The 25799-nt window shown below is 42.7% G+C and overlaps 4 protein-coding genes and 1 pseudogene across 4 annotated transcripts; all 5 read left to right on the top strand.

The window, feature by feature from the left end:
- The first annotated feature begins 1302 nt into the window (after positions 1-1302).
- LOC115548452 (THAP domain-containing protein 4-like) lies at positions 1303-3935 on the top strand. The gene is made up of 5 exons (XM_030363101.1): positions 1303-1407; positions 1862-2015; positions 2429-2538; positions 3062-3165; positions 3456-3935. The coding sequence occupies exons 1-5, from the start codon at positions 1374-1376 to the stop codon at positions 3570-3572; spliced, it is 519 nt and encodes a 172-aa protein (XP_030218961.1). The 5' UTR covers positions 1303-1373; the 3' UTR covers positions 3573-3935.
- A 2537-nt stretch (positions 3936-6472) lies between these two features.
- On the top strand, positions 6473-9284 carry LOC115548455 (THAP domain-containing protein 4-like; annotated as a pseudogene).
- A 2835-nt stretch (positions 9285-12119) lies between these two features.
- LOC115548451 (THAP domain-containing protein 4-like) lies at positions 12120-14752 on the top strand. Its single transcript, XM_030363100.1, has 5 exons — positions 12120-12224; positions 12679-12832; positions 13246-13355; positions 13879-13982; positions 14273-14752. The coding sequence occupies exons 1-5, from the start codon at positions 12191-12193 to the stop codon at positions 14387-14389; spliced, it is 519 nt and encodes a 172-aa protein (XP_030218960.1). The 5' UTR covers positions 12120-12190; the 3' UTR covers positions 14390-14752.
- Positions 14753-17277: 2525 nt separating this feature from the next.
- Positions 17278-19910, top strand: LOC115548450 (THAP domain-containing protein 4-like). Its single transcript, XM_030363099.1, has 5 exons — positions 17278-17382; positions 17837-17990; positions 18404-18513; positions 19037-19140; positions 19431-19910. Exons 1-5 carry the CDS (start codon positions 17349-17351, stop codon positions 19545-19547), a joined length of 519 nt encoding a protein of 172 aa, XP_030218959.1. The 5' UTR covers positions 17278-17348; the 3' UTR covers positions 19548-19910.
- A 2323-nt stretch (positions 19911-22233) lies between these two features.
- LOC115548445 (THAP domain-containing protein 4-like) lies at positions 22234-25799 on the top strand. Its single transcript, XM_030363094.1, has 5 exons — positions 22234-22528; positions 23764-23917; positions 24320-24429; positions 24953-25056; positions 25347-25799. The coding sequence occupies exons 1-5, from the start codon at positions 22495-22497 to the stop codon at positions 25461-25463; spliced, it is 519 nt and encodes a 172-aa protein (XP_030218954.1). The 5' UTR covers positions 22234-22494; the 3' UTR covers positions 25464-25799.

Raw genomic sequence — 25799 nt, 5'->3', positions numbered from 1 at the left:
ACACACACACACACACACACACACACACACACACACACACACACACACACACATACACAACATGCATTCCAGAAATACACTTAAACCCAAACAATCCTAAAGGGTTACGACTGATGATTGCTGGAGCTCGCTTTTACCAGGAAACGTTTACTGCACCAGCGAAAGTCAAGTGGTTGATGACTGCTGCCACTGAACTCGATAGCTTACCACAGCAACCAACCCTTTGACTAATGGAAATTTAGAATTGCTGTAAGAACTGTAGAGGAAATTAGCTGTGTGTTGAAAAATATGTTGAAATCGAATTTATGATCAAAATAAAAATATGCAGAGCACTAGCAGTGCTTTTTTTTTTTAGTAATTTTGATATTATAACAGCTGGGAATACATAATGTTGAATGAATACGGAACTGGAATACGAGACTGAATTCACATGTATTAATAACGAGTAACATTATTAAGCGGTGACTGCAGTCAGCGCTATACACTATATGAAACACGATACATGTACACACACCCACTGAATATATGACACAACTTGTATTAACAATACAATAATGACAAAGGTTGCAAGAAACGCGCTAAATTATTGGGTTGTAACCATTGCAAAAAAGCTTGCAATGGTTTATTGGATGAGTAGTTCCTCACTCGTTTGCAAAATATAATGTAGGCCTACACAGACTTGTGTACCTTTGGCCATTCTTCAGTTTTCCAAATCATCATTTGGCCCCGGATCAAACGTTTTATGGTCATGACTACCTTGATGAACGACTGGCTTGGTTCCAGGCTTAAAATTCCAGGCTTAAAAGTCAGGAACGAAGGAATGTATGTCGAAGACAACGCATTGCTATACACTATATGAAACACGATACATGTACACACACCCACAGAATATATGACACAACTTGTATTAACAATACAATAAAGACAAAGGTTATAAGATGAAAGAAATGCGCTCAATTATTGGGTTGTAACGCTTGTAACCATTGCAAAAAAGCTTGCAATGGTTTATGGGATGAGTAGTTCCTCACTCGTTTGCAAAATATAATGTAGGCCTACACAGACTTGTGTACCTTTGGCCATTCTTCAATTTTCCAAATGGTCATTTGGCCCCGGATCAAACGTTTTATGGTCATGACTACCTTCATGAACGACTGGCTTGATTCCAGGCTTAAAACTCTTTATGTAACGATTTTACGAGAAGTGGGAAAACGTATGGAAAGTTTACTTCCGGAACTAGATTTGTTCAAAAAGGGGGCGGTCACTGTTGCGCTCTATAAAAGCACGGGTTGACTGACTCCAGACGAGTCAAAGTCGGAAGTATTTGATCTTCATTGATTTTCTGCGTCAGTGCTCCTACCTGCTCCACCTTATCGATGGCTTCATTGGTGTGCCCGTTCTACCAGCCCGGTAAGAAGCCCAGCTATAAGCTACACTTCATAAGAATGACCTTTAATGTGTATGCACAAGTAGGGTTAGGGTTAGGGTTAGTGTGTTCGACGAACGCTGCAACACCCCAATTCTTTTGAAACGTTGTCGTATGAGGTGTATAGCTACTATAATGCTAGGCTGCATAGTTATACAGCTAATGTGTTGGCCTTTTCGGGACCGTTCTTTAGAAACATTACCACGAGTGGTGTGGTGCATATATTTCTTTACAAACCATGTAGGTCTACGTAAGGGTCTTATTTAAATCCATGCCCTCAACCATGTTGCGCTGCAACGTTTGTTTCCCTGGTGCTGCCTGCTTGTGTCCTCGGCCTGAAATGCTGACCTCTTGTGGACATTTAGCAAGCATACGTTTGGTAAATCTATACCTCCCGAAGTGCGTGTTATATTTCTGTTGTATGTTTTCCAACATTAGCTAAACTGGACAAAGCCGTCTCTTCTCTGGATTGGCTCCTGGGTAACTGGGAATCAGTCGAGCCCGGAAAGGGGTCCTACCCCAGCCTGAAGGACTTCCGCTACACGGAGGATCTTCACTTCGCCCAAATGGGACAGCCCATCATCAACTTTATGTGCGTGTGTTTTGTGCTCATTCAAAAGCAACGCAGTAGGCCCACTGCATTTTCATAGGGTTCATTTTAGGACTTGCACAGATGTCATAAATAATAATAATTATGTCTGCTACTTTTATGTACCAAGTCAAGTGCTCAATGGGTATTCTCTTCACACGTTAAGTCTACCCTTTATTGGCCCTGGTATATCAAAGTAGTAGACCCATAATTAGTGCTATGAGCAACACTTGCGGTTGTCCTATGACAACCATTTTTCTATTGCTCTTTTTGGTTTATTCAATTGACTGATTTTTTGTTTAATCTCTGGGCTTGTAAAAGCACAGATGACTCCATTGTAGCATAAACCATGCGGAAGGGGAGTGGTGGGTAGCTATAGACGTCGGTCTAGGTTTCTGTGGCGCCTGTGTTCGCAGGTTCAATGCCTCCGATGCAGAGACGAAGAAGATACTTCACAGGGAGTGTGGCTTCATCCGAATGCAGACGGGCACCAACCGAGTGGCGTTCATCATCGCACAGAACTCTGGTACTTCACAACGTTCCTGATTCAGAATAATTGGCTCACACGCAATAGTGCACTCCACGTCAACATCACATGGAGGGAGTCTGACACCCATCCAAATATGTGTCGACCCTCTTTTGGAAAGATGCATGCATCTGACTTTCTTTTGTCAGTAGTTTTGGGCTTAAAGGTGTGAGGGTGACAAGCCATTAACAGCTGTTTGAAAATCTGTGTTTTTAGTGGCATAACAAGTGGGCGTGTCCACCTAGCTGTATGATTGATGGATAAGCAGCATTTGCTACTGTCCACTGGGTAGGCTGGCGGACTGATCTATCCAGCACAAATCTAGGTGGACACTCCCACTTGGGATGTCACTAAAAAACAGGGAAAGGCAGCTTTTCAAACGGCTCGTAATGGCCATTCACCCACACCAGGTGGCAGTATATCACCCCTTTTAATCCAAAATCTCGGCTAGGCCTCCAAGACTTGGGGAACGGTTGCTGTTGTATCTATTGTGTACATGCTTTAGCTGAGACTCTGTGTGCAGGACTGGTGGAGGTTGAGGAGGGGGAGCTGGTGGGAAAGAAGCTGAGCCTACATACACAAGCTCTGGCCAGGCCATCGTTTGCCAAGGAGCCCCACGTCAAGGAGGTATGGCCGCAGTGTGGACTGTCTCTAACGAGCCATAAATTGACCCATGTGACTCTGGCTTGTGTCGGATGGCATTATATAGCTGCGTTTGAGCTTTCTGTATGACTCCGTCTTAAAAGAAACCTTGAACCATACCTATTCAGCTTGGCATTCTCAATCCATTCTATATATTTTTCTTCATGTTCATTGTATTAAGCCCCTTGTATTGCAATTTTTCTCAAAAGGCGATGCATAGAGTTTGATTTAATCTTACCAGTAGGGTTTCATTAATTATAAAAAAAAATCCCCAGGTCTCCAGAGTGTTCCAGCTCCAACCAGACGGGAAGCTGGAGCAGACGCTTTCCATGTCAACGGACAAGCAGCCAATGACGCAGCATCTGCACATCACCTACAGTCGCTTGGCTTGAAGCAGATTGGTTCTAAAAGGAACGCCGCCTTCTGTGTTGGTGCTAAACGAAAAAAAAAACCTGGTCTGTAATTTATGTGGCCGGTAATGGAAGATCATGCAACATTATTCCAACCTCAAAACGTTGCTTTGCACATTTGTTTATGGTCATGACCAGGGATTAAGGAGAACAGTTCATGCACCATTGGATGGTTTGTTCATGTATAAACATGTTTCAAGACTTCAATTCATTTTGCATGTAAATTGCATTTCGCTGTTCCCTTGGCTGCCATACGGTTCAACACGTGAACAGAATGTATTTAAAGTAGTGTTTTGAATTTCTATGGTTTGGTGTTCTTTGCAATCAAATAAAATATTTGCTCAACACCTGTGGGGTTTATATGGTCCAATTTCAAGCGGTGAACTCTGGACACAAGTGCAGTCATTATTCGGGTGCTTTACGAAGTGATGAAACTTGCTGCATTGCGGATGTGGAGCTTGTTCAAAATTTGATCTTGACCTTTTCTCAAGGGAGGTTAATACAGCCCAGTGACAGTCCTTACACATGAAGCACAATAAGATGATTGTATATCTAATTCCATGAAGTACAAAATATGATCAGCGCACAGACCTCCCAAGGCCCGGCTTAATGGTGTTCCTGAATCCTCGGACGCCAGCCTTCCGAGTTGCACTTGACGTAATTTCCGGTCTCGACGCATTTATTGCGTTCCTGTTTGTCTTTGTCATGAAATTGGCTAGTCGTTGGGTATAATAGCCTCTATTGGGAACAGCCCGAAAACAACACGACTTGACATTTTATTGCACGCACAGCAAGACCATGCAATGTATAAATTGACCGGAATAAAGTAGCTATGTAATCAAGCGTGAGAGCATTTAAAATGACCAACGTGGTTCAAATACGAAAAGAAATCTCTTCATTGGCGCAGCCATTTTGTTGAGAACTTCATCACTGCTCTCGGTCTGCTCTCAGATTTCCGAAAGATGAAGACAAAAGAGGGCATGCCTCCGAGAAATGCCGCAAGAAAGCTGGGGGATCTGCGAATTTCGACTCGGAAGTCTGGCGTCCGAGGATTGAGGAACAAACCAAGTATAAGTGAGCCAATAGAGCTCGACAGTGTGATTGCGGAATTTTAAAAAAAATCAATTCAGTCTCCGTAACACGGGCAGTTATATTGTTAATCGATGGCATATGCTCCTGCAGAAGCCACAAGTTAAAGACGAAAAAACAGGTTTTTACGAAAAACATTTTATTCCTGATGTCTTTGAAACCACACTTCCCAAATACAGAGCCATCTTACTTTCTGATTCATGTGGAGGCAACATGCCCCGCTCTACGTGTGTCCACTATGTGTCCTACATGTCCATGAGATACATGGGCCTCATCACTGGAGGAGACTGTCATCATCAATGGCCCTGTGACAACGCTGAGCTCATCACATATTCTCAAGATGCCAAAAAACAAGCATGACTACACTGGCACCGGCAGTCAATGTCTACGCAAACACACACACAGACACAGACAGACACAGACACAGACACACACAGACACACACACACACACACACACACACACACACACACACACACACACACACACACACACACACACACACACACACACACACACACACACACACACATACACAACATGCATTCCAGAAATACACTTAAACCCAAACAATCCTAAAGGGTTACGACTGATGATTGCTGGAGCTCGCTTTTACCAGGAAACGTTTACTGCACCAGCGAAAGTCAAGTGGTTGATGACTGCTGCCACTGAACTCGATAGCTTACCACAGCAACCAACCCTTTGACTAATGGAAATTTAGAATTGCTGTAAGAACTGTAGAGGAAATTAGCTGTGTGTTGAAAAATATGTTGAAATCGAATTTATGATCAAAATAAAAATATGCAGAGCACTAGCAGTGCTTTTTTTTTTTAGTAATTTTGATATTATAACAGCTGGGAATACATAATGTTGAATGAATACGGAACTGGAATACGAGACTGAATTCACATGTATTAATAACGAGTAACATTATTAAGCGGTGACTGCAGTCAGCGCTATACACTATATGAAACACGATACATGTACACACACCCACTGAATATATGACACAACTTGTATTAACAATACAATAATGACAAAGGTTGCAAGAAACGCGCTAAATTATTGGGTTGTAACCATTGCAAAAAAGCTTGCAATGGTTTATTGGATGAGTAGTTCCTCACTCGTTTGCAAAATATAATGTAGGCCTACACAGACTTGTGTACCTTTGGCCATTCTTCAGTTTTCCAAATCATCATTTGGCCCCGGATCAAACGTTTTATGGTCATGACTACCTTGATGAACGACTGGCTTGGTTCCAGGCTTAAAATTCCAGGCTTAAAAGTCAGGAACGAAGGAATGTATGTCGAAGACAACGCATTGCTATACACTATATGAAACACGATACATGTACACACACCCACAGAATATATGACACAACTTGTATTAACAATACAATAAAGACAAAGGTTATAAGATGAAAGAAATGCGCTCAATTATTGGGTTGTAACGCTTGTAACCATTGCAAAAAAGCTTGCAATGGTTTATGGGATGAGTAGTTCCTCACTCGTTTGCAAAATATAATGTAGGCCTACACAGACTTGTGTACCTTTGGCCATTCTTCAATTTTCCAAATGGTCATTTGGCCCCGGATCAAACGTTTTATGGTCATGACTACCTTCATGAACGACTGGCTTGATTCCAGGCTTAAAACTCTTTATGTAACGATTTTACGAGAAGTGGGAAAACGTATGGAAAGTTTACTTCCGGAACTAGATTTGTTCAAAAAGGGGGCGGTCACTGTTGCGCTCTATAAAAGCACGGGTTGACTGACTCCAGACGAGTCAAAGTCGGAAGTATTTGATCTTCATTGATTTTCTGCGTCAGTGCTCCTACCTGCTCCACCTTATCGATGGCTTCATTGGTGTGCCCGTTCTACCAGCCCGGTAAGAAGCCCAGCTATAAGCTACACTTCATAAGAATGACCTTTAATGTGTATGCACAAGTAGGGTTAGGGTTAGGGTTAGTGTGTTCGACGAACGCTGCAACACCCCAATTCTTTTGAAACGTTGTCGTATGAGGTGTATAGCTACTATAATGCTAGGCTGCATAGTTATACAGCTAATGTGTTGGCCTTTTCGGGACCGTTCTTTAGAAACATTACCACGAGTGGTGTGGTGCATATATTTCGTACAAGAGTATGTTTTCTAAATATTGCATTACTACTGTCACAGTGCTTACATTTATGTATAGAAACGTCCTGCATGGAGTTATGAAAAATGTTAACACCTTGGAGAATGTAAAAGGAATTGAAAGTAAAATCAAGTAATTTTCATCTTTTTACCATGGCAATAGCACAATAGTATACAGTATACTCAAGAACATAAAAACAATTGCTCAGCTTACATAAATATGCAATATCAGAAAAGAAAATTCAGCTAACAATTCTATGTATGTGTGAGTTTTCTCCGTTTTTTTTTATCAATCAAATCATCAATCGTCTCTCATCTAATTCTGACCATGGAGTTGGCTTTGGCGGAAAGCGAAGGTGATTGCTGATAGGCTGAAGGCTGTTCTAATCAGTTTGAGAGGGAAACAACAAATTGAGGGTTTCCGTGATTTTTCTTTTCTCTTATTTTTTATTTTTCAGAAGGAGTAACGGGTACTCACGGTCATGGATAGAAATGTAACGTTACAAACCATGTAGGTCTACGTAAGGGTCTTATTTAAATCCATGCCCTCAACCATGTTGCGCTGCAACGTTTGTTTCCCTGGTGCTGCCTGCTTGTGTCCTCGGCCTGAAATGCTGACCTCTTGTGGACATTTAGCAAGCATACGTTTGGTAAATCTATACCTCCCGAAGTGCGTGTTATATTTCTGTTGTATGTTTTCCAACATTAGCTAAACTGGACAAAGCCGTCTCTTCTCTGGATTGGCTCCTGGGTAACTGGGAATCAGTCGAGCCCGGAAAGGGGTCCTACCCCAGCCTGAAGGACTTCCGCTACACGGAGGATCTTCACTTCGCCCAAATGGGACAGCCCATCATCAACTTTATGTGCGTGTGTTTTGTGCTCATTCAAAAGCAACGCAGTAGGCCCACTGCATTTTCATAGGGTTCATTTTAGGACTTGCACAGATGTCATAAATAATAATAATTATGTCTGCTACTTTTATGTACCAAGTCAAGTGCTCAATGGGTATTCTCTTCACACGTTAAGTCTACCCTTTATTGGCCCTGGTATATCAAAGTAGTAGACCCATAATTAGTGCTATGAGCAACACTTGCGGTTGTCCTATGACAACCATTTTTCTATTGCTCTTTTTGGTTTATTCAATTGACTGATTTTTTTGTTTAATCTCTGGGCTTGTAAAAGCACAGATGACTCCATTGTAGCATAAACCATGCGGAAGGGGAGTGGTGGGTAGCTATAGACGTCGGTCTAGGTTTCTGTGGCGCCTGTGTTCGCAGGTTCAATGCCTCCGATGCAGAGACGAAGAAGATACTTCACAGGGAGTGTGGCTTCATCCGAATGCAGACAGGGCACCAACCGAGTGGCGTTCATCATCGCACAGAACTCTGGTACTTCACAACGTTCCTGATTCAGAATAATTGGCTCACACGCAATAGTGCACTCCACGTCAACATCACATGGAGGGAGTCTGACACCCATCCAAATATGTGTCGACCCTCTTTTGGAAAGATGCATGCATCTGACTTTCTTTTGTCAGTAGTTTTGGGCTTAAAGGTGTGAGGGTGACAAGCCATTAACAGCTGTTTGAAAATCTGTGTTTTTAGTGGCATAACAAGTGGGCGTGTCCACCTAGCTGTATGATTGATGGATAAGCAGCATTTGCTACTGTCCACTGGGTAGGCTGGCGGACTGATCTATCCAGCACAAATCTAGGTGGACACTCCCACTTGGGATGCTCACTAAAACACAGGGAAAAGGCAGCTTTTCAAACGGCTCCGTAATGGCCATTCACCCACACCAGATGGCAGTATATCACCCCTTTTAATCCAAAATCTCGGCTAGGCCTCCAAGACTTGGGGAACGGTTGCTGTTGTATCTATTGTGTACATGCTTTAGCTGAGACTCTGTGTGCAGGACTGGTGGAGGTTGAGGAGGGGGAGCTGGTGGGAAAGAAGCTGAGCCTACATACACAAGCTCTGGCCAGGCCATCGTTTGCCAAGGAGCCCCACGTCAAGGAGGTATGGCCGCAGTGTGGACTGTCTCTAACGAGCCATAAATTGACCCATGTGACTCTGGCTTGTGTCGGATGGCATTATATAGCTGCGTTTGAGCTTTCTGTATGACTCCGTCTTAAAAGAAACCTTGAACCATACCTATTCAGCTTGGCATTCTCAATCCATTCTATATATTTTTCTTCATGTTCATTGTATTAAGCCCCTTGTATTGCAATTTTTCTCAAAAGGCGATGCATAGAGTTTGATTTAATCTTACCAGTAGGGTTTCATTAATTATAAAAAAAAATCCCCAGGTCTCCAGAGTGTTCCAGCTCCAACCAGACGGGAAGCTGGAGCAGACGCTTTCCATGTCAACGGACAAGCAGCCAATGACGCAGCATCTGCACATCACCTACAGTCGCTTGGCTTGAAGCAGATTGGTTCTAAAAGGAACGCCGCCTCTTGTTGGTGCTAAACGAAAAAAAAACCTGGTCTGTAATTATGTGGCCGATAATGGAAGATCATGCAACATTATTCCAACCTCAAAACGTTGCTTTGCACATTTGTTTATGGTCATGACCAGGGATTAAGGAGAACAGTTCATGCACCATTGGATGGTTGTTGTTCATGTATAAACATGTTTCAAGACTTCAATTCATTTTGCATGTAAATTGCATTTCGCTGTTCCCTTGGCTGCCATACGGTTCAACACGTGAACAGAATGTATTTAAAGTAGTGTTTTGAATTTCTATGGTTTGGTGTTCTTTGCAATCAAATAAAATATTTGCTCAACACCTGTGGGGTTTATATGGTCCAATTTCAAGCGGTGAACTCTGGACACAAGTGCAGTCATTATTCGGGTGCTTTACGAAGTGATGAAACTTGCTGCATTGCGGATGTGGAGCTTGTTCAAAATTTGATCTTGACCTTTTCTCAAGGGAGGTTAATACAGCCCAGTGACAGTCCTTACACATGAAGCACAATAAGATGATTGTATATCTAATTCCATGAAGTACAAAATATGATCAGCGCACAGACCTCCCAAGGCCCGGCTTAATGGTGTTCCTGAATCCTCGGACGCCAGCCTTCCGAGTTGCACTTGACGTAATTTCCGGTCTCGACGCATTTATTGCGTTCCTGTTTGTCTTTGTCATGAAATTGGCTAGTCGTTGGGTATAATAGCCTCTATTGGGAACAGCCCGAAAACAACACGACTTGACATTTTATTGCACGCACAGCAAGACCATGCAATGTATAAATTGACCGGAATAAAGTAGCTATGTAATCAAGCGTGAGAGCATTTAAAATGACCAACGTGGTTCAAATACGAAAAGAAATCTCTTCATTGGCGCAGCCATTTTGTTGAGAACTTCATCACTGCTCTCGGTCTGCTCTCAGATTTCCGAAAGATGAAGACAAAAGAGGGCATGCCTCCGAGAAATGCCGCAAGAAAGCTGGGGGATCTGCGAATTTCGACTCGGAAGTCTGGCGTCCGAGGATTGAGGAACAAACCAAGTATAAGTGAGCCAATAGAGCTCGACAGTGTGATTGCGGAATTTTAAAAAAAATCAATTCAGTCTCCGTAACACGGGCAGTTATATTGTTAATCGATGGCATATGCTCCTGCAGAAGCCACAAGTTAAAGACGAAAAAACAGGTTTTTACGAAAAACATTTTATTCCTGATGTCTTTGAAACCACACTTCCCAAATACAGAGCCATCTTACTTTCTGATTCATGTGGAGGCAACATGCCCCGCTCTACGTGTGTCCACTATGTGTCCTACATGTCCATGAGATACATGGGCCTCATCACTGGAGGAGACTGTCATCATCAATGGCCCTGTGACAACGCTGAGCTCATCACATATTCTCAAGATGCCAAAAAACAAGCATGACTACACTGGCACCGGCAGTCAATGTCTACGCAAACACACACACACACACAGACAGACACAGACACAGACACACACAGACACACACACACACACACACACACACACACACACACACACACACACACACACACACACACACACACACACACACACACACACACACACACATACACAACATGCATTCCAGAAATACACTTAAACCCAAACAATCCTAAAGGGTTACGACTGATGATTGCTGGAGCTCGCTTTTACCAGGAAACGTTTACTGCACCAGCGAAAGTCAAGTGGTTGATGACTGCTGCCACTGAACTCGATAGCTTACCACAGCAACCAACCCTTTGACTAATGGAAATTTAGAATTGCTGTAAGAACTGTAGAGGAAATTAGCTGTGTGTTGAAAAATATGTTGAAATCGAATTTATGATCAAAATAAAAATATGCAGAGCACTAGCAGTGCTTTTTTTTTTAGTAATTTTGATATTATAACAGCTGGGAATACATAATGTTGAATGAATACGGAACTGGAATACGAGACTGAATTCACATGTATTAATAACGAGTAACATTATTAAGCGGTGACTGCAGTCAGCGCTATACACTATATGAAACACGATACATGTACACACACCCACTGAATATATGACACAACTTGTATTAACAATACAATAATGACAAAGGTTGCAAGAAACGCGCTAAATTATTGGGTTGTAACCATTGCAAAAAAGCTTGCAATGGTTTATTGGATGAGTAGTTCCTCACTCGTTTGCAAAATATAATGTAGGCCTACACAGACTTGTGTACCTTTGGCCATTCTTCAGTTTTCCAAATCATCATTTGGCCCCGGATCAAACGTTTTATGGTCATGACTACCTTGATGAACGACTGGCTTGGTTCCAGGCTTAAAATTCCAGGCTTAAAAGTCAGGAACGAAGGAATGTATGTCGAAGACAACGCATTGCTATACACTATATGAAACACGATACATGTACACACACCCACAGAATATATGACACAACTTGTATTAACAATACAATAAAGACAAAGGTTATAAGATGAAAGAAATGCGCTCAATTATTGGGTTGTAACGCTTGTAACCATTGCAAAAAAGCTTGCAATGGTTTATGGGATGAGTAGTTCCTCACTCGTTTGCAAAATATAATGTAGGCCTACACAGACTTGTGTACCTTTGGCCATTCTTCAATTTTCCAAATGGTCATTTGGCCCCGGATCAAACGTTTTATGGTCATGACTACCTTCATGAACGACTGGCTTGATTCCAGGCTTAAAACTCTTTATGTAACGATTTTACGAGAAGTAGGGGAAAACGTATGGAAAGTTTACTTCCGGAACTAGATTTGTTCAAAAAGGGGGCGGTCACTGTTGCGCTCTATAAAAGCACGGGTTGACTGACTCCAGACGAGTCAAAGTCGGAAGTATTTGATCTTCATTGATTTTCTGCGTCAGTGCTCCTACCTGCTCCACCTTATCGATGGCTTCATTGGTGTGCCCGTTCTACCAGCCCGGTAAGAAGCCCAGCTATAAGCTACACTTCATAAGAATGACCTTTAATGTGTATGCACAAGTAGGGTTAGGGTTAGGGTTAGTGTGTTCGACGAACGCTGCAACACCCCAATTCTTTTGAAACGTTGTCGTATGAGGTGTATAGCTACTATAATGCTAGGCTGCATAGTTATACAGCTAATGTGTTGGCCTTTTCGGGACCGTTCTTTAGAAACATTACCACGAGTGGTGTGGTGCATATATTTCTTTACAAACCATGTAGGTCTACGTAAGGGTCTTATTTAAATCCATGCCCTCAACCATGTTGCGCTGCAACGTTTGTTTCCCTGGTGCTGCCTGCTTGTGTCCTCGGCCTGAAATGCTGACCTCTTGTGGACATTTAGCAAGCATACGTTTGGTAAATCTATACCTCCCGAAGTGCGTGTTATATTTCTGTTGTATGTTTTCCAACATTAGCTAAACTGGACAAAGCCGTCTCTTCTCTGGATTGGCTCCTGGGTAACTGGGAATCAGTCGAGCCCGGAAAGGGGTCCTACCCCAGCCTGAAGGACTTCCGCTACACGGAGGATCTTCACTTCGCCCAAATGGGACAGCCCATCATCAACTTTATGTGCGTGTGTTTTGTGCTCATTCAAAAGCAACGCAGTAGGCCCACTGCATTTTCATAGGGTTCATTTTAGGACTTGCACAGATGTCATAAATAATAATAATTATGTCTGCTACTTTTATGTACCAAGTCAAGTGCTCAATGGGTATTCTCTTCACACGTTAAGTCTACCCTTTATTGGCCCTGGTATATCAAAGTAGTAGACCCATAATTAGTGCTATGAGCAACACTTGCGGTTGTCCTATGACAACCATTTTTCTATTGCTCTTTTTGGTTTATTCAATTGACTGATTTTTTGTTTAATCTCTGGGCTTGTAAAAGCACAGATGACTCCATTGTAGCATAAACCATGCGGAAGGGGAGTGGTGGGTAGCTATAGACGTCGGTCTAGGTTTCTGTGGCGCCTGTGTTCGCAGGTTCAATGCCTCCGATGCAGAGACGAAGAAGATACTTCACAGGGAGTGTGGCTTCATCCGAATGCAGACGGGCACCAACCGAGTGGCGTTCATCATCGCACAGAACTCTGGTACTTCACAACGTTCCTGATTCAGAATAATTGGCTCACACGCAATAGTGCACTCCACGTCAACATCACATGGAGGGAGTCTGACACCCATCCAAATATGTGTCGACCCTCTTTTGGAAAGATGCATGCATCTGACTTTCTTTTGTCAGTAGTTTTGGGCTTAAAGGTGTGAGGGTGACAAGCCATTAACAGCTGTTTGAAAATCTGTGTTTTTAGTGGCATAACAAGTGGGCGTGTCCACCTAGCTGTATGATTGATGGATAAGCAGCATTTGCTACTGTCCACTGGGTAGGCTGGCGGACTGATCTATCCAGCACAAATCTAGGTGGACACTCCCACTTGGGATGTCACTAAAAAACAGGGAAAGGCAGCTTTTCAAACGGCTCGTAATGGCCATTCACCCACACCAGGTGGCAGTATATCACCCCTTTTAATCCAAAATCTCGGCTAGGCCTCCAAGACTTGGGGAACGGTTGCTGTTGTATCTATTGTGTACATGCTTTAGCTGAGACTCTGTGTGCAGGACTGGTGGAGGTTGAGGAGGGGGAGCTGGTGGGAAAGAAGCTGAGCCTACATACACAAGCTCTGGCCAGGCCATCGTTTGCCAAGGAGCCCCACGTCAAGGAGGTATGGCCGCAGTGTGGACTGTCTCTAACGAGCCATAAATTGACCCATGTGACTCTGGCTTGTGTCGGATGGCATTATATAGCTGCGTTTGAGCTTTCTGTATGACTCCGTCTTAAAAGAAACCTTGAACCATACCTATTCAGCTTGGCATTCTCAATCCATTCTATATATTTTTCTTCATGTTCATTGTATTAAGCCCCTTGTATTGCAATTTTTCTCAAAAGGCGATGCATAGAGTTTGATTTAATCTTACCAGTAGGGTTTCATTAATTATAAAAAAAAATCCCCAGGTCTCCAGAGTGTTCCAGCTCCAACCAGACGGGAAGCTGGAGCAGACGCTTTCCATGTCAACGGACAAGCAGCCAATGACGCAGCATCTGCACATCACCTACAGTCGCTTGGCTTGAAGCAGATTGGTTCTAAAAGGAACGCCGCCTTCTGTGTTGGTGCTAAACGAAAAAAAAAACCTGGTCTGTAATTTATGTGGCCGGTAATGGAAGATCATGCAACATTATTCCAACCTCAAAACGTTGCTTTGCACATTTGTTTATGGTCATGACCAGGGATTAAGGAGAACAGTTCATGCACCATTGGATGGTTTGTTCATGTATAAACATGTTTCAAGACTTCAATTCATTTTGCATGTAAATTGCATTTCGCTGTTCCCTTGGCTGCCATACGGTTCAACACGTGAACAGAATGTATTTAAAGTAGTGTTTTGAATTTCTATGGTTTGGTGTTCTTTGCAATCAAATAAAATATTTGCTCAACACCTGTGGGGTTTATATGGTCCAATTTCAAGCGGTGAACTCTGGACACAAGTGCAGTCATTATTCGGGTGCTTTACGAAGTGATGAAACTTGCTGCATTGCGGATGTGGAGCTTGTTCAAAATTTGATCTTGACCTTTTCTCAAGGGAGGTTAATACAGCCCAGTGACAGTCCTTACACATGAAGCACAATAAGATGATTGTATATCTAATTCCATGAAGTACAAAATATGATCAGCGCACAGACCTCCCAAGGCCCGGCTTAATGGTGTTCCTGAATCCTCGGACGCCAGCCTTCCGAGTTGCACTTGACGTAATTTCCGGTCTCGACGCATTTATTGCGTTCCTGTTTGTCTTTGTCATGAAATTGGCTAGTCGTTGGGTATAATAGCCTCTATTGGGAACAGCCCGAAAACAACACGACTTGACATTTTATTGCACGCACAGCAAGACCATGCAATGTATAAATTGACCGGAATAAAGTAGCTATGTAATCAAGCGTGAGAGCATTTAAAATGACCAACGTGGTTCAAATACGAAAAGAAATCTCTTCATTGGCGCAGCCATTTTGTTGAGAACTTCATCACTGCTCTCGGTCTGCTCTCAGATTTCCGAAAGATGAAGACAAAAGAGGGCATGCCTCCGAGAAATGCCGCAAGAAAGCTGGGGGATCTGCGAATTTCGACTCGGAAGTCTGGCGTCCGAGGATTGAGGAACAAACCAAGTATAAGTGAGCCAATAGAGCTCGACAGTGTGATTGCGGAATTTTAAAAAAAATCAATTCAGTCTCCGTAACACGGGCAGTTATATTGTTAATCGATGGCATATGCTCCTGCAGAAGCCACAAGTTAAAGACGAAAAAACAGGTTTTTACGAAAAACATTTTATTCCTGATGTCTTTGAAACCACACTTCCCAAATACAGAGCCATCTTACTTTCTGATTCATGTGGAGGCAACATGCCCCGCTCTACGTGTGTCCACTATGTGTCCTACATGTCCATGAGATACATGGGCCTCATCACTGGAGGAGACTGTCATCATCAATGGCCCTGTGACAACGCTGAGCTCATCACATATTCTCAAGATGCCAAAAAACAAGCATGACTACACTGGCACCGGCAGTCAATGTCTACGCAAACACACACACACACACAGACAGACACAGACACAGACACACACAGACACACACACACACACACACACACACACACACACACACACACACACACACACACACACACACACACACACACACACACACACACACACACACACATACACAACATGCATTCCAGAAATACACTTAAACCCAAACAATCCTAAAGGGTTACGACTGATGATTGCTGGAGCTCGCTTTTACCAGGAAACGTTTACTGCACCAGCGAAAGTCAAGTGGTTGATGACTGCTGCCACTGAACTCGATAGCTTACCACAGCAACCAACCCTTTGACTAATGGAAATTTAGAATTGCTGTAAGAACTGTAGAGGAAATTAGCTGTGTGTTGAAAAATATGTTGAAATCGAATTTATGATCAAAATAAAAATATGCAGAGCACTAGCAGTGCTTTTTTTTTTTAGTAATTTTGATATTATAACAGCTGGGAATACATAATGTTGAATGAATACGGAACTGGAATACGAGACTGAATTCACATGTATTAATAACGAGTAACATTATTAAGCGGTGACTGCAGTCAGCGCTATACACTATATGAAACACGATACATGTACACACACCCACTGAATATATGACACAACTTGTATTAACAATACAATAATGACAAAGGTTGCAAGAAACGCGCTAAATTATTGGGTTGTAACCATTGCAAAAAAGCTTGCAATGGTTTATTGGATGAGTAGTTCCTCACTCGTTTGCAAAATATAATGTAGGCCTACACAGACTTGTGTACCTTTGGCCATTCTTCAGTTTTCCAAATCATCATTTGGCCCCGGATCAAACGTTTTATGGTCATGACTACCTTGATGAACGACTGGCTTGGTTCCAGGCTTAAAATTCCAGGCTTAAAAGTCAGGAACGAAGGAATGTATGTCGAAGACAACGCATTGCTATACACTATATGAAACACGATACATGTACACACACCCACAGAATATATGACACAACTTGTATTAACAATACAATAAAGACAAAGGTTATAAGATGAAAGAAATGCGCTCAATTATTGGGTTGTAACGCTTGTAACCATTGCAAAAAAGCTTGCAATGGTTTATGGGATGAGTAGTTCCTCACTCGTTTGCAAAATATAATGTAGGCCTACACAGACTTGTGTACCTTTGGCCATTCTTCAATTTTCCAAATGGTCATTTGGCCCCGGATCAAACGTTTTATGGTCATGACTACCTTCATGAACGACTGGCTTGATTCCAGGCTTAAAACTCTTTATGTAACGATTTTACGAGAAGTGGGAAAACGTATGGAAAGTTTACTTCCGGAACTAGATTTGTTCAAAAAGGGGGCGGTCACTGTTGCGCTCTATAAAAGCACGGGTTGACTGACTCCAGACGAGTCAAAGTCGGAAGTATTTGATCTTCATTGATTTTCTGCGTCAGTGCTCCTACCTGCTCCACCTTATCGATGGCTTCATTGGTGTGCCCGTTCTACCAGCCCGGTAAGAAGCCCAGCTATAAGCTACACTTCATAAGAATGACCTTTAATGTGTATGCACAAGTAGGGTTAGGGTTAGGGTTAGTGTGTTCGACGAACGCTGCAACACCCCAATTCTTTTGAAACGTTGTCGTATGAGGTGTATAGCTACTATAATGCTAGGCTGCATAGTTATACAGCTAATGTGTTGGCCTTTTCGGGACCGTTCTTTAGAAACATTACCACGAGTGGTGTGGTGCATATATTTCTTTACAAACCATGTAGGTCTACGTAAGGGTCTTATTTAAATCCATGCCCTCAACCATGTTGCGCTGCAACGTTTGTTTCCCTGGTGCTGCCTGCTTGTGTCCTCGGCCTGAAATGCTGACCTCTTGTGGACATTTAGCAAGCATACGTTTGGTAAATCTATACCTCCCGAAGTGCGTGTTATATTTCTGTTGTATGTTTTCCAACATTAGCTAAACTGGACAAAGCCGTCTCTTCTCTGGATTGGCTCCTGGGTAACTGGGAATCAGTCGAGCCCGGAAAGGGGTCCTACCCCAGCCTGAAGGACTTCCGCTACACGGAGGATCTTCACTTCGCCCAAATGGGACAGCCCATCATCAACTTTATGTGCGTGTGTTTTGTGCTCATTCAAAAGCAACGCAGTAGGCCCACTGCATTTTCATAGGGTTCATTTTAGGACTTGCACAGATGTCATAAATAATAATAATTATGTCTGCTACTTTTATGTACCAAGTCAAGTGCTCAATGGGTATTCTCTTCACACGTTAAGTCTACCCTTTATTGGCCCTGGTATATCAAAGTAGTAGACCCATAATTAGTGCTATGAGCAACACTTGCGGTTGTCCTATGACAACCATTTTTCTATTGCTCTTTTTGGTTTATTCAATTGACTGATTTTTTGTTTAATCTCTGGGCTTGTAAAAGCACAGATGACTCCATTGTAGCATAAACCATGCGGAAGGGGAGTGGTGGGTAGCTATAGACGTCGGTCTAGGTTTCTGTGGCGCCTGTGTTCGCAGGTTCAATGCCTCCGATGCAGAGACGAAGAAGATACTTCACAGGGAGTGTGGCTTCATCCGAATGCAGACGGGCACCAACCGAGTGGCGTTCATCATCGCACAGAACTCTGGTACTTCACAACGTTCCTGATTCAGAATAATTGGCTCACACGCAATAGTGCACTCCACGTCAACATCACATGGAGGGAGTCTGACACCCATCCAAATATGTGTCGACCCTCTTTTGGAAAGATGCATGCATCTGACTTTCTTTTGTCAGTAGTTTTGGGCTTAAAGGTGTGAGGGTGACAAGCCATTAACAGCTGTTTGAAAATCTGTGTTTTTAGTGGCATAACAAGTGGGCGTGTCCACCTAGCTGTATGATTGATGGATAAGCAGCATTTGCTACTGTCCACTGGGTAGGCTGGCGGACTGATCTATCCAGCACAAATCTAGGTGGACACTCCCACTTGGGATGTCACTAAAAAACAGGGAAAGGCAGCTTTTCAAACGGCTCGTAATGGCCATTCACCCACACCAGGTGGCAGTATATCACCCCTTTTAATCCAAAATCTCGGCTAGGCCTCCAAGACTTGGGGAACGGTTGCTGTTGTATCTATTGTGTACATGCTTTAGCTGAGACTCTGTGTGCAGGACTGGTGGAGGTTGAGGAGGGGGAGCTGGTGGGAAAGAAGCTGAGCCTACATACACAAGCTCTGGCCAGGCCATCGTTTGCCAAGGAGCCCCACGTCAAGGAGGTATGGCCGCAGTGTGGACTGTCTCTAACGAGCCATAAATTGACCCATGTGACTCTGGCTTGTGTCGGATGGCATTATATAGCTGCGTTTGAGCTTTCTGTATGACTCCGTCTTAAAAGAAACCTTGAACCATACCTATTCAGCTTGGCATTCTCAATCCATTCTATATATTTTTCTTCATGTTCATTGTATTAAGCCCCTTGTATTGCAATTTTTCTCAAAAGGCGATGCATAGAGTTTGATTTAATCTTACCAGTAGGGTTTCATTAATTATAAAAAAAAATCCCCAGGTCTCCAGAGTGTTCCAGCTCCAACCAGACGGGAAGCTGGAGCAGACGCTTTCCATGTCAACGGACAAGCAGCCAATGACGCAGCATCTGCACATCACCTACAGTCGCTTGGCTTGAAGCAGATTGGTTCTAAAAGGAACGCCGCCTTCTGTGTTGGTGCTAAACGAAAAAAAAAACCTGGTCTGTAATTTATGTGGCCGGTAATGGAAGATCATGCAACATTATTCCAACCTCAAAACGTTGCTTTGCACATTTGTTTATGGTCATGACCAGGGATTAAGGAGAACAGTTCATGCACCATTGGATGGTTTGTTCATGTATAAACATGTTTCAAGACTTCAATTCATTTTGCATGTAAATTGCATTTCGCTGTTCCCTTGGCTGCCATACGGTTCAACACGTGAACAGAATGTATTTAAAGTAGTGTTTTGAATTTCTATGGTTTGGTGTTCTTTGCAATCAAATAAAATATTTGCTCAACACCTGTGGGGTTTATATGGTCCAATTTCAAGCGGTGAACTCTGGACACAAGTGCAGTCATTATTCGGGTGCTTTACGAAGTGATGAAACTTGCTGCATTGCGGATGTGGAGCTTGTTCAAAATTTGATCTTGACCTTTTCTCAAGGGAGGTTAATACAGCCCAGTGACAGTCCTTACACATGAAGCACAATAAGATGATTGTATATCTAATTCCATGAAGTACAAAATATGATCAGCGCACAGACCTCCCAAGGCCCGGCTTAATGGTGTTCCTGAATCCTCGGACGCCAGCCTTCCGAGTTGCACTTGACGTAATTTCCGGTCTCGACGCATTTATTGCGTTCCTGTTTGTCTTTGTCATGAAATTGGCTAGTCGTTGGGTATAATAGCCTCTATTGGGAACAGCCCGAAAACAACACGACTTGACATTTTATTGCACGCACAGCAAGACCATGCAATGTATAAATTGACCGGAATAAAGTAGCTATGTAATCAAGCGTGAGAGCATTTAAAATGACCAACGTGGTTCAAATACGAAAAGAAATCTCTTCATTGGCGCAGCCATTTTGTTGAGAACTTCATCACTGCTCTCGGTCTGCTCTCAGATTTCCGAAAGATGAAGACAAAAGAGGGCATGCCTCCGAGAAATGCCGCAAGAAAGCTGGGGGATCTGCGAATTTCGACTCGGAAGTCTGGCGTCCGAGGATTGAGGAACAAACCAAGTATAAGTGAGCCAATAGAGCTCGACAGTGTGATTGCGGAATTTTAAAAAAAATCAATTCAGTCTCCGTAACACGGGCAGTTATATTGTTAATCGATGGCATATGCTCCTGCAGAAGCCACAAGTTAAAGACGAAAAAACAGGTTTTTACGAAAAACATTTTATTCCTGATGTCTTTGAAACCACACTTCCCAAATACAGAGCCATCTTACTTTCTGATTCATGTGGAGGCAACATGCCCCGCTCTACGTGTGTCCACTATGTGTCCTACATGTCCATGAGATACATGGGCCTCATCACTGGAGGAGACTGTCATCATCAATGGCCCTGTGACAACGCTGAGCTCATCACATATTCTCAAGATGCCAAAAAACAAGCATGACTACACTGGCACCGGCAGTCAATGTCTACGCAAACACACACACAGACACAGACAGACACAGACACAGACACACACAGACACACACACACACACACACACACACACACACACACACACACACACACACACACACACACACACACACACACACACACATACACAACATGCATTCCAGAAATACACTTAAACCCAAACAATCCTAAAGGGTTACGACTGATGATTGCTGGAGCTCGCTTTTACCAGGAAACGTTTACTGCACCAGCGAAAGTCAAGTGGTTGATGACTGCTGCCACTGAACTCGATAGCTTACCACAGCAACCAACCCTTTGACTAATGGAAATTTAGAATTGCTGTAAGAACTGTAGAGGAAATTAGCTGTGTGTTGAAAAATATGTTGAAATCGAATTTATGATCAAAATAAAAATATGCAGAGCACTAGCAGTGCTTTTTTTTTTAGTAATTTTGATATTATAACAGCTGGGAATACATAATGTTGAATGAATACGGAACTGGAATACGAGACTGAATTCACATGTATTAATAACGAGTAACATTATTAAGCGGTGACTTCAGTCAGCGCTATACACTATATGAAACACGATACATGTACACACACCCACTGAATATATGACACAACTTGTATTAACAATACAATAATGACGAAGGTTGCAAGAAACGCGCTAAATTATTGGGTTGTAACCATTGCAAAAAAGCTTGCAATGGTTTATTGGATGAGTAGTTCCTCACTCGTTTGCAAAATATAATGTAGGCCTACACAGACTTGTGTACCTTTGGCCATTCTTCAGTTTTCCAAATCATCATTTGGCCCCTGATCAAACGTTTTATGGTCATGACTACCTTGATGAACGACTGGCTTGGTTCCAGGCTTAAAATTCCAGGCTTAAAAGTCAGGAACGAAGGAATGTATGTCGAAGACAACGCATTGCTATACACTATATGAAACACGATACATGTACACACACCCACAGAATATATGACACAACTTGTATTAACAATACAATAAAGACAAAGGTTATAAGATGAAAGAAATGCGCTCAATTATTGGGTTGTAACGCTTGTAACCATTGCAAAAAAGCTTGCAATGGTTTATGGGATGAGTAGTTCCTCACTCGTTTGCAAAATATAATGTAGGCCTACACAGACTTGTGTACCTTTGGCCATTCTTCAATTTTCCAAATGGTCATTTGGCCCCGGATCAAACTTTTTATGGTCATGACTACCTTCATGAACGACTGGCTTGATTCCAGGCTTAAAACTCTTTATGTAACGATTTTACGAGAAGTCAAGGGGGAAAACGTATGGGAAGTTTACTTCCGGAACTAGATTTGTTCAAAAAGGGGGCGGTCACTGTTGCGCTCTATAAAAGCACGGGTTGACTGACTCCAGACGAGTCGAAGTCGGAAGTATTTGATCTTCATTGATTTTCTGCGTCAGTGCTCCTACCTGCTCCACCTTATCGATGGCTTCATTGGTGTGCCCGTTCTACCAGCCCGGTAAGAAGCCCAGCTATAAGCTACATTTCATAAGCATGACCTTTAATGTGTATGCACAAGTAGGTCCGACGAACGCTGCAACACCCCAATTCTTTTGAAACGTTGTCGTATGAGATGTATAGCTACTATAATGCTAGGCTGCATAGTTATACAGCTAATGTGTTGGCCTTTTCGGCACCGTTCTTTAGAAACATTACCATGAGTGGTGTGGTGCATATATTTCAGAGGCGGACAGAGTACCCAGCTTCCTTACTTGAGTAAAAGTACAGATACCCCTTGCTAAATTTTACTCAAGTACAAGTAAAAGTACTACAGTCAGATGTCTACTTAAGTAAAAGTACTGAAGTACTTGTTTTTAAAAGTACTTGAGTATCAAGAGTACAAGAGTATGTTTTCTAAATATTGCATTACTACTGTCACAGTGCTTACATTTATGTATAGAAACGTCCTGCATGGAGTTATGAAAAATGTTAACACCTTGGAGAATGTAAAAGGAATTGAAAGTAAAATCAAGTAATTTTCATCTTTTTACCATGGCAATAGCACAATAGTATACAGTATACTCAAGAACATAAAAACAATTGCTCAGCTTACATAAATATGCAATATCAGAAAAGAAAATTCAGCTAACAATTCTATGTATGTGTGAGTTTCTCCGTTTTTTTTTATCAATCAAATCATCAATCGTCTCTCATCTAATTCTGACCATGGAGTTGGCTTTGGCGGAAAGCGAAGGTGATTGCTGATAGGCTGAAGGCTGTTCTAATCAGTTTGAGAGGGAAACAACAAATTGAGGGTTTCCGTGATTTTTCTTTTCTCTTATTTTTTATTTTTCAGAAGGAGTAACGGGTACTCACGGTCATGGATAGAAATGTAACGGAGTAAAGAGTACAATATTTGCCTCTCAAATGTACTTGAGTAAAGTCATGAGTACTCCCAAAAAATGATACTTGAGTAAAGTACAGATCCCTCAAAATTGTACTTAAGTACTGTACTCAAGTAGATGTACTCCGTTACTGTCCGGTTCTGCAAACCATGTAGGTCTACGTAAGGGTCTTATTTAAATCCATGCCCTCAACCATGTTGCGCTGCAACGTTTGTTTCCCTGGTGCTGCCTGCTTGTGTCCTCGGCCTGAAATGCTGACCTCTTGTGGACATTTAGCAAGCATACATTTGGTAAATCTATACCTCCCGAAGTGCGTGTTATATTTCTGTTGTATGTTTTCCAACATTAGCTAAACTGGACAAAGCCGTCTCTTCTCTGGATTGGCTCCTGGGTAACTGGGAATCAGTCGAGCCCGGAAAGGGGTCCTACCCCAGCCTGAAGGACTTCCGCTACACGGAGGATCTTCACTTCGCCCAAATGGGACAGCCCATCATCAACTTTATGTGCGTGTGTTTTGTGCTCATTCAAAAACAACGCAGTAGGCCCACTGCATTTTCATAGGGTTCATTTTAGGACTTGCACAGCTGTCATAAATAATAATAATTATGTCTGCTACTTTTATGTACCAAGTCAAGTGTTCTCTTCACACGTTAAGTCTACCCTTTATTGGCCCTGGTATATCAAAATAGCAGACCCATAATTAGTGCTATGAGCAACACTTGCGGTTGTCCTATGACAACCATTTTTCTATTGCTCTTTTTGGTTTATTCAATTGACTGATTTTTCGTTTCATCTCTGGGCTTGTAAAAGCACAGATGACTCCATTGTAGCATAAACCATGCGGAAGGGGAGTGGTGGGTAGCTATAGACGTCGGTCTAGGTTTCTGTGGCGCCTGTGTTCGCAGGTTCAATGCCTCCGATGCAGAGACGAAGAAGATACTTCACCGGGAGTGTGGCTTCATCCAAATGCAGACAGGCACCAACCGAGTGGCGTTCATCATCGCACAGAACTCTGGTACTTCACAACGTTCCTGATTCAGAATAATTGGCTCACATGAAATAGTGCACTCCGCGTGAACATCACATGGAGGGAGTTTGACACCCATCCAAATATGTGTCGACCCTCTTTTGGAAAGATGCATGCATCTGACTTTCTTTTGTCAGTAGTTTTGGGCTTAAAGGTGTGAGGGTGACAAGCCATTAACAGCTGTTTGAAAATCTGTGTTTTTAGTGGCATAACAAGTGGGCGTGTCCACCTAGCTGTATGATTGATGGATAAGCAACATTTGCTACTGTCCACTGGGTAGGCTGGCGGACTGATCTATCCAGCACAAATCTAGGTGGACACTCCCACTTGGGATCTCACTAAAACACAGGAAAAAGCAACTTTTCAAACGGCTCCTAATGGCCATTCACCCACACCAGATGGCAGTATATCACCCCTTTTAATCCAAAATCTCGGCTAGGCCTCCAAGACTTGGTGAACGGTTGCTGTTGTATCTATTGTGTACATGCTTTAGCTGAGACTCTGTGTGCAGGACTGGTGGAGGTTGAGGAGGGGGAGCTGGTGGGAAAGAAGCTGAGCCTACATACACAAGCTCTGGCCAGGCCATCGTTTGCCAAGGAGCCCCACGTCAAGGAGGTATGGCCGCAGTGTGGACTGTCTCTAACGAGCCATAAATTGACCCATGTGACTCTGGCTTGTGTCGGATGGCATTATATAGCTGCGTTTGAGCTTTCTGTATGACTCCGTCTTAAAAGAAACCTTGAACCATACCTATTCAGCTTGGCATTCTCAATCCATTCTATATATTTTTCTTCATGTTCATTGTATTAAGCCCCTTGTATTGCAATTTTTCTCAAAAGGCGATGCATAGAGTTTGATTTAATCTTACCAGTAGGGTTTCATTAATTATAAAAAAAAATCCTCAGGTCTCCAGAGTGTTCCAGCTCCAACCAGACGGGAAGCTGGAGCAGACGCTTTCCATGTCAACGGACAAGCAGCCAATGACGCAGCATCTGCACATCACCTACAGTCGCTTGGCTTGAAGCAGATTGGTTCTAAAAGGAACGCCGCCTTTTAGAACCAAAGTGGCCAATAATGGAAGATCATGCAACATTATTCCAACCTCAAAACGTTGCTTTGCACATTTGTTTATGGTCATGACCAGGGATTAAGGAGAACAGTTCATGCACCATTGGATGGTTTGTTGTTCATGTATAAACATGTTTCAAGACTTCAATTCATTTTGCATGTAAATTGCATTTCGCTGTTCCCTTGGCTGCCATACGGTTCAACACGTGAACAGAATGTATTTAAAGTAGTGTTTTGAATTTCTATGGTTTGGTGTTCTTTGCAATCAAATAAAATATTTGCTCAACACC

The sequence above is a fragment of the Gadus morhua genome, chromosome 8, assembly GCF_902167405.1.
Source record: "Gadus morhua chromosome 8, gadMor3.0, whole genome shotgun sequence".
NCBI lineage: Eukaryota > Metazoa > Chordata > Actinopteri > Gadiformes > Gadidae > Gadus > Gadus morhua.
This window is presented reverse-complemented; position numbering and strand designations above follow the sequence as displayed.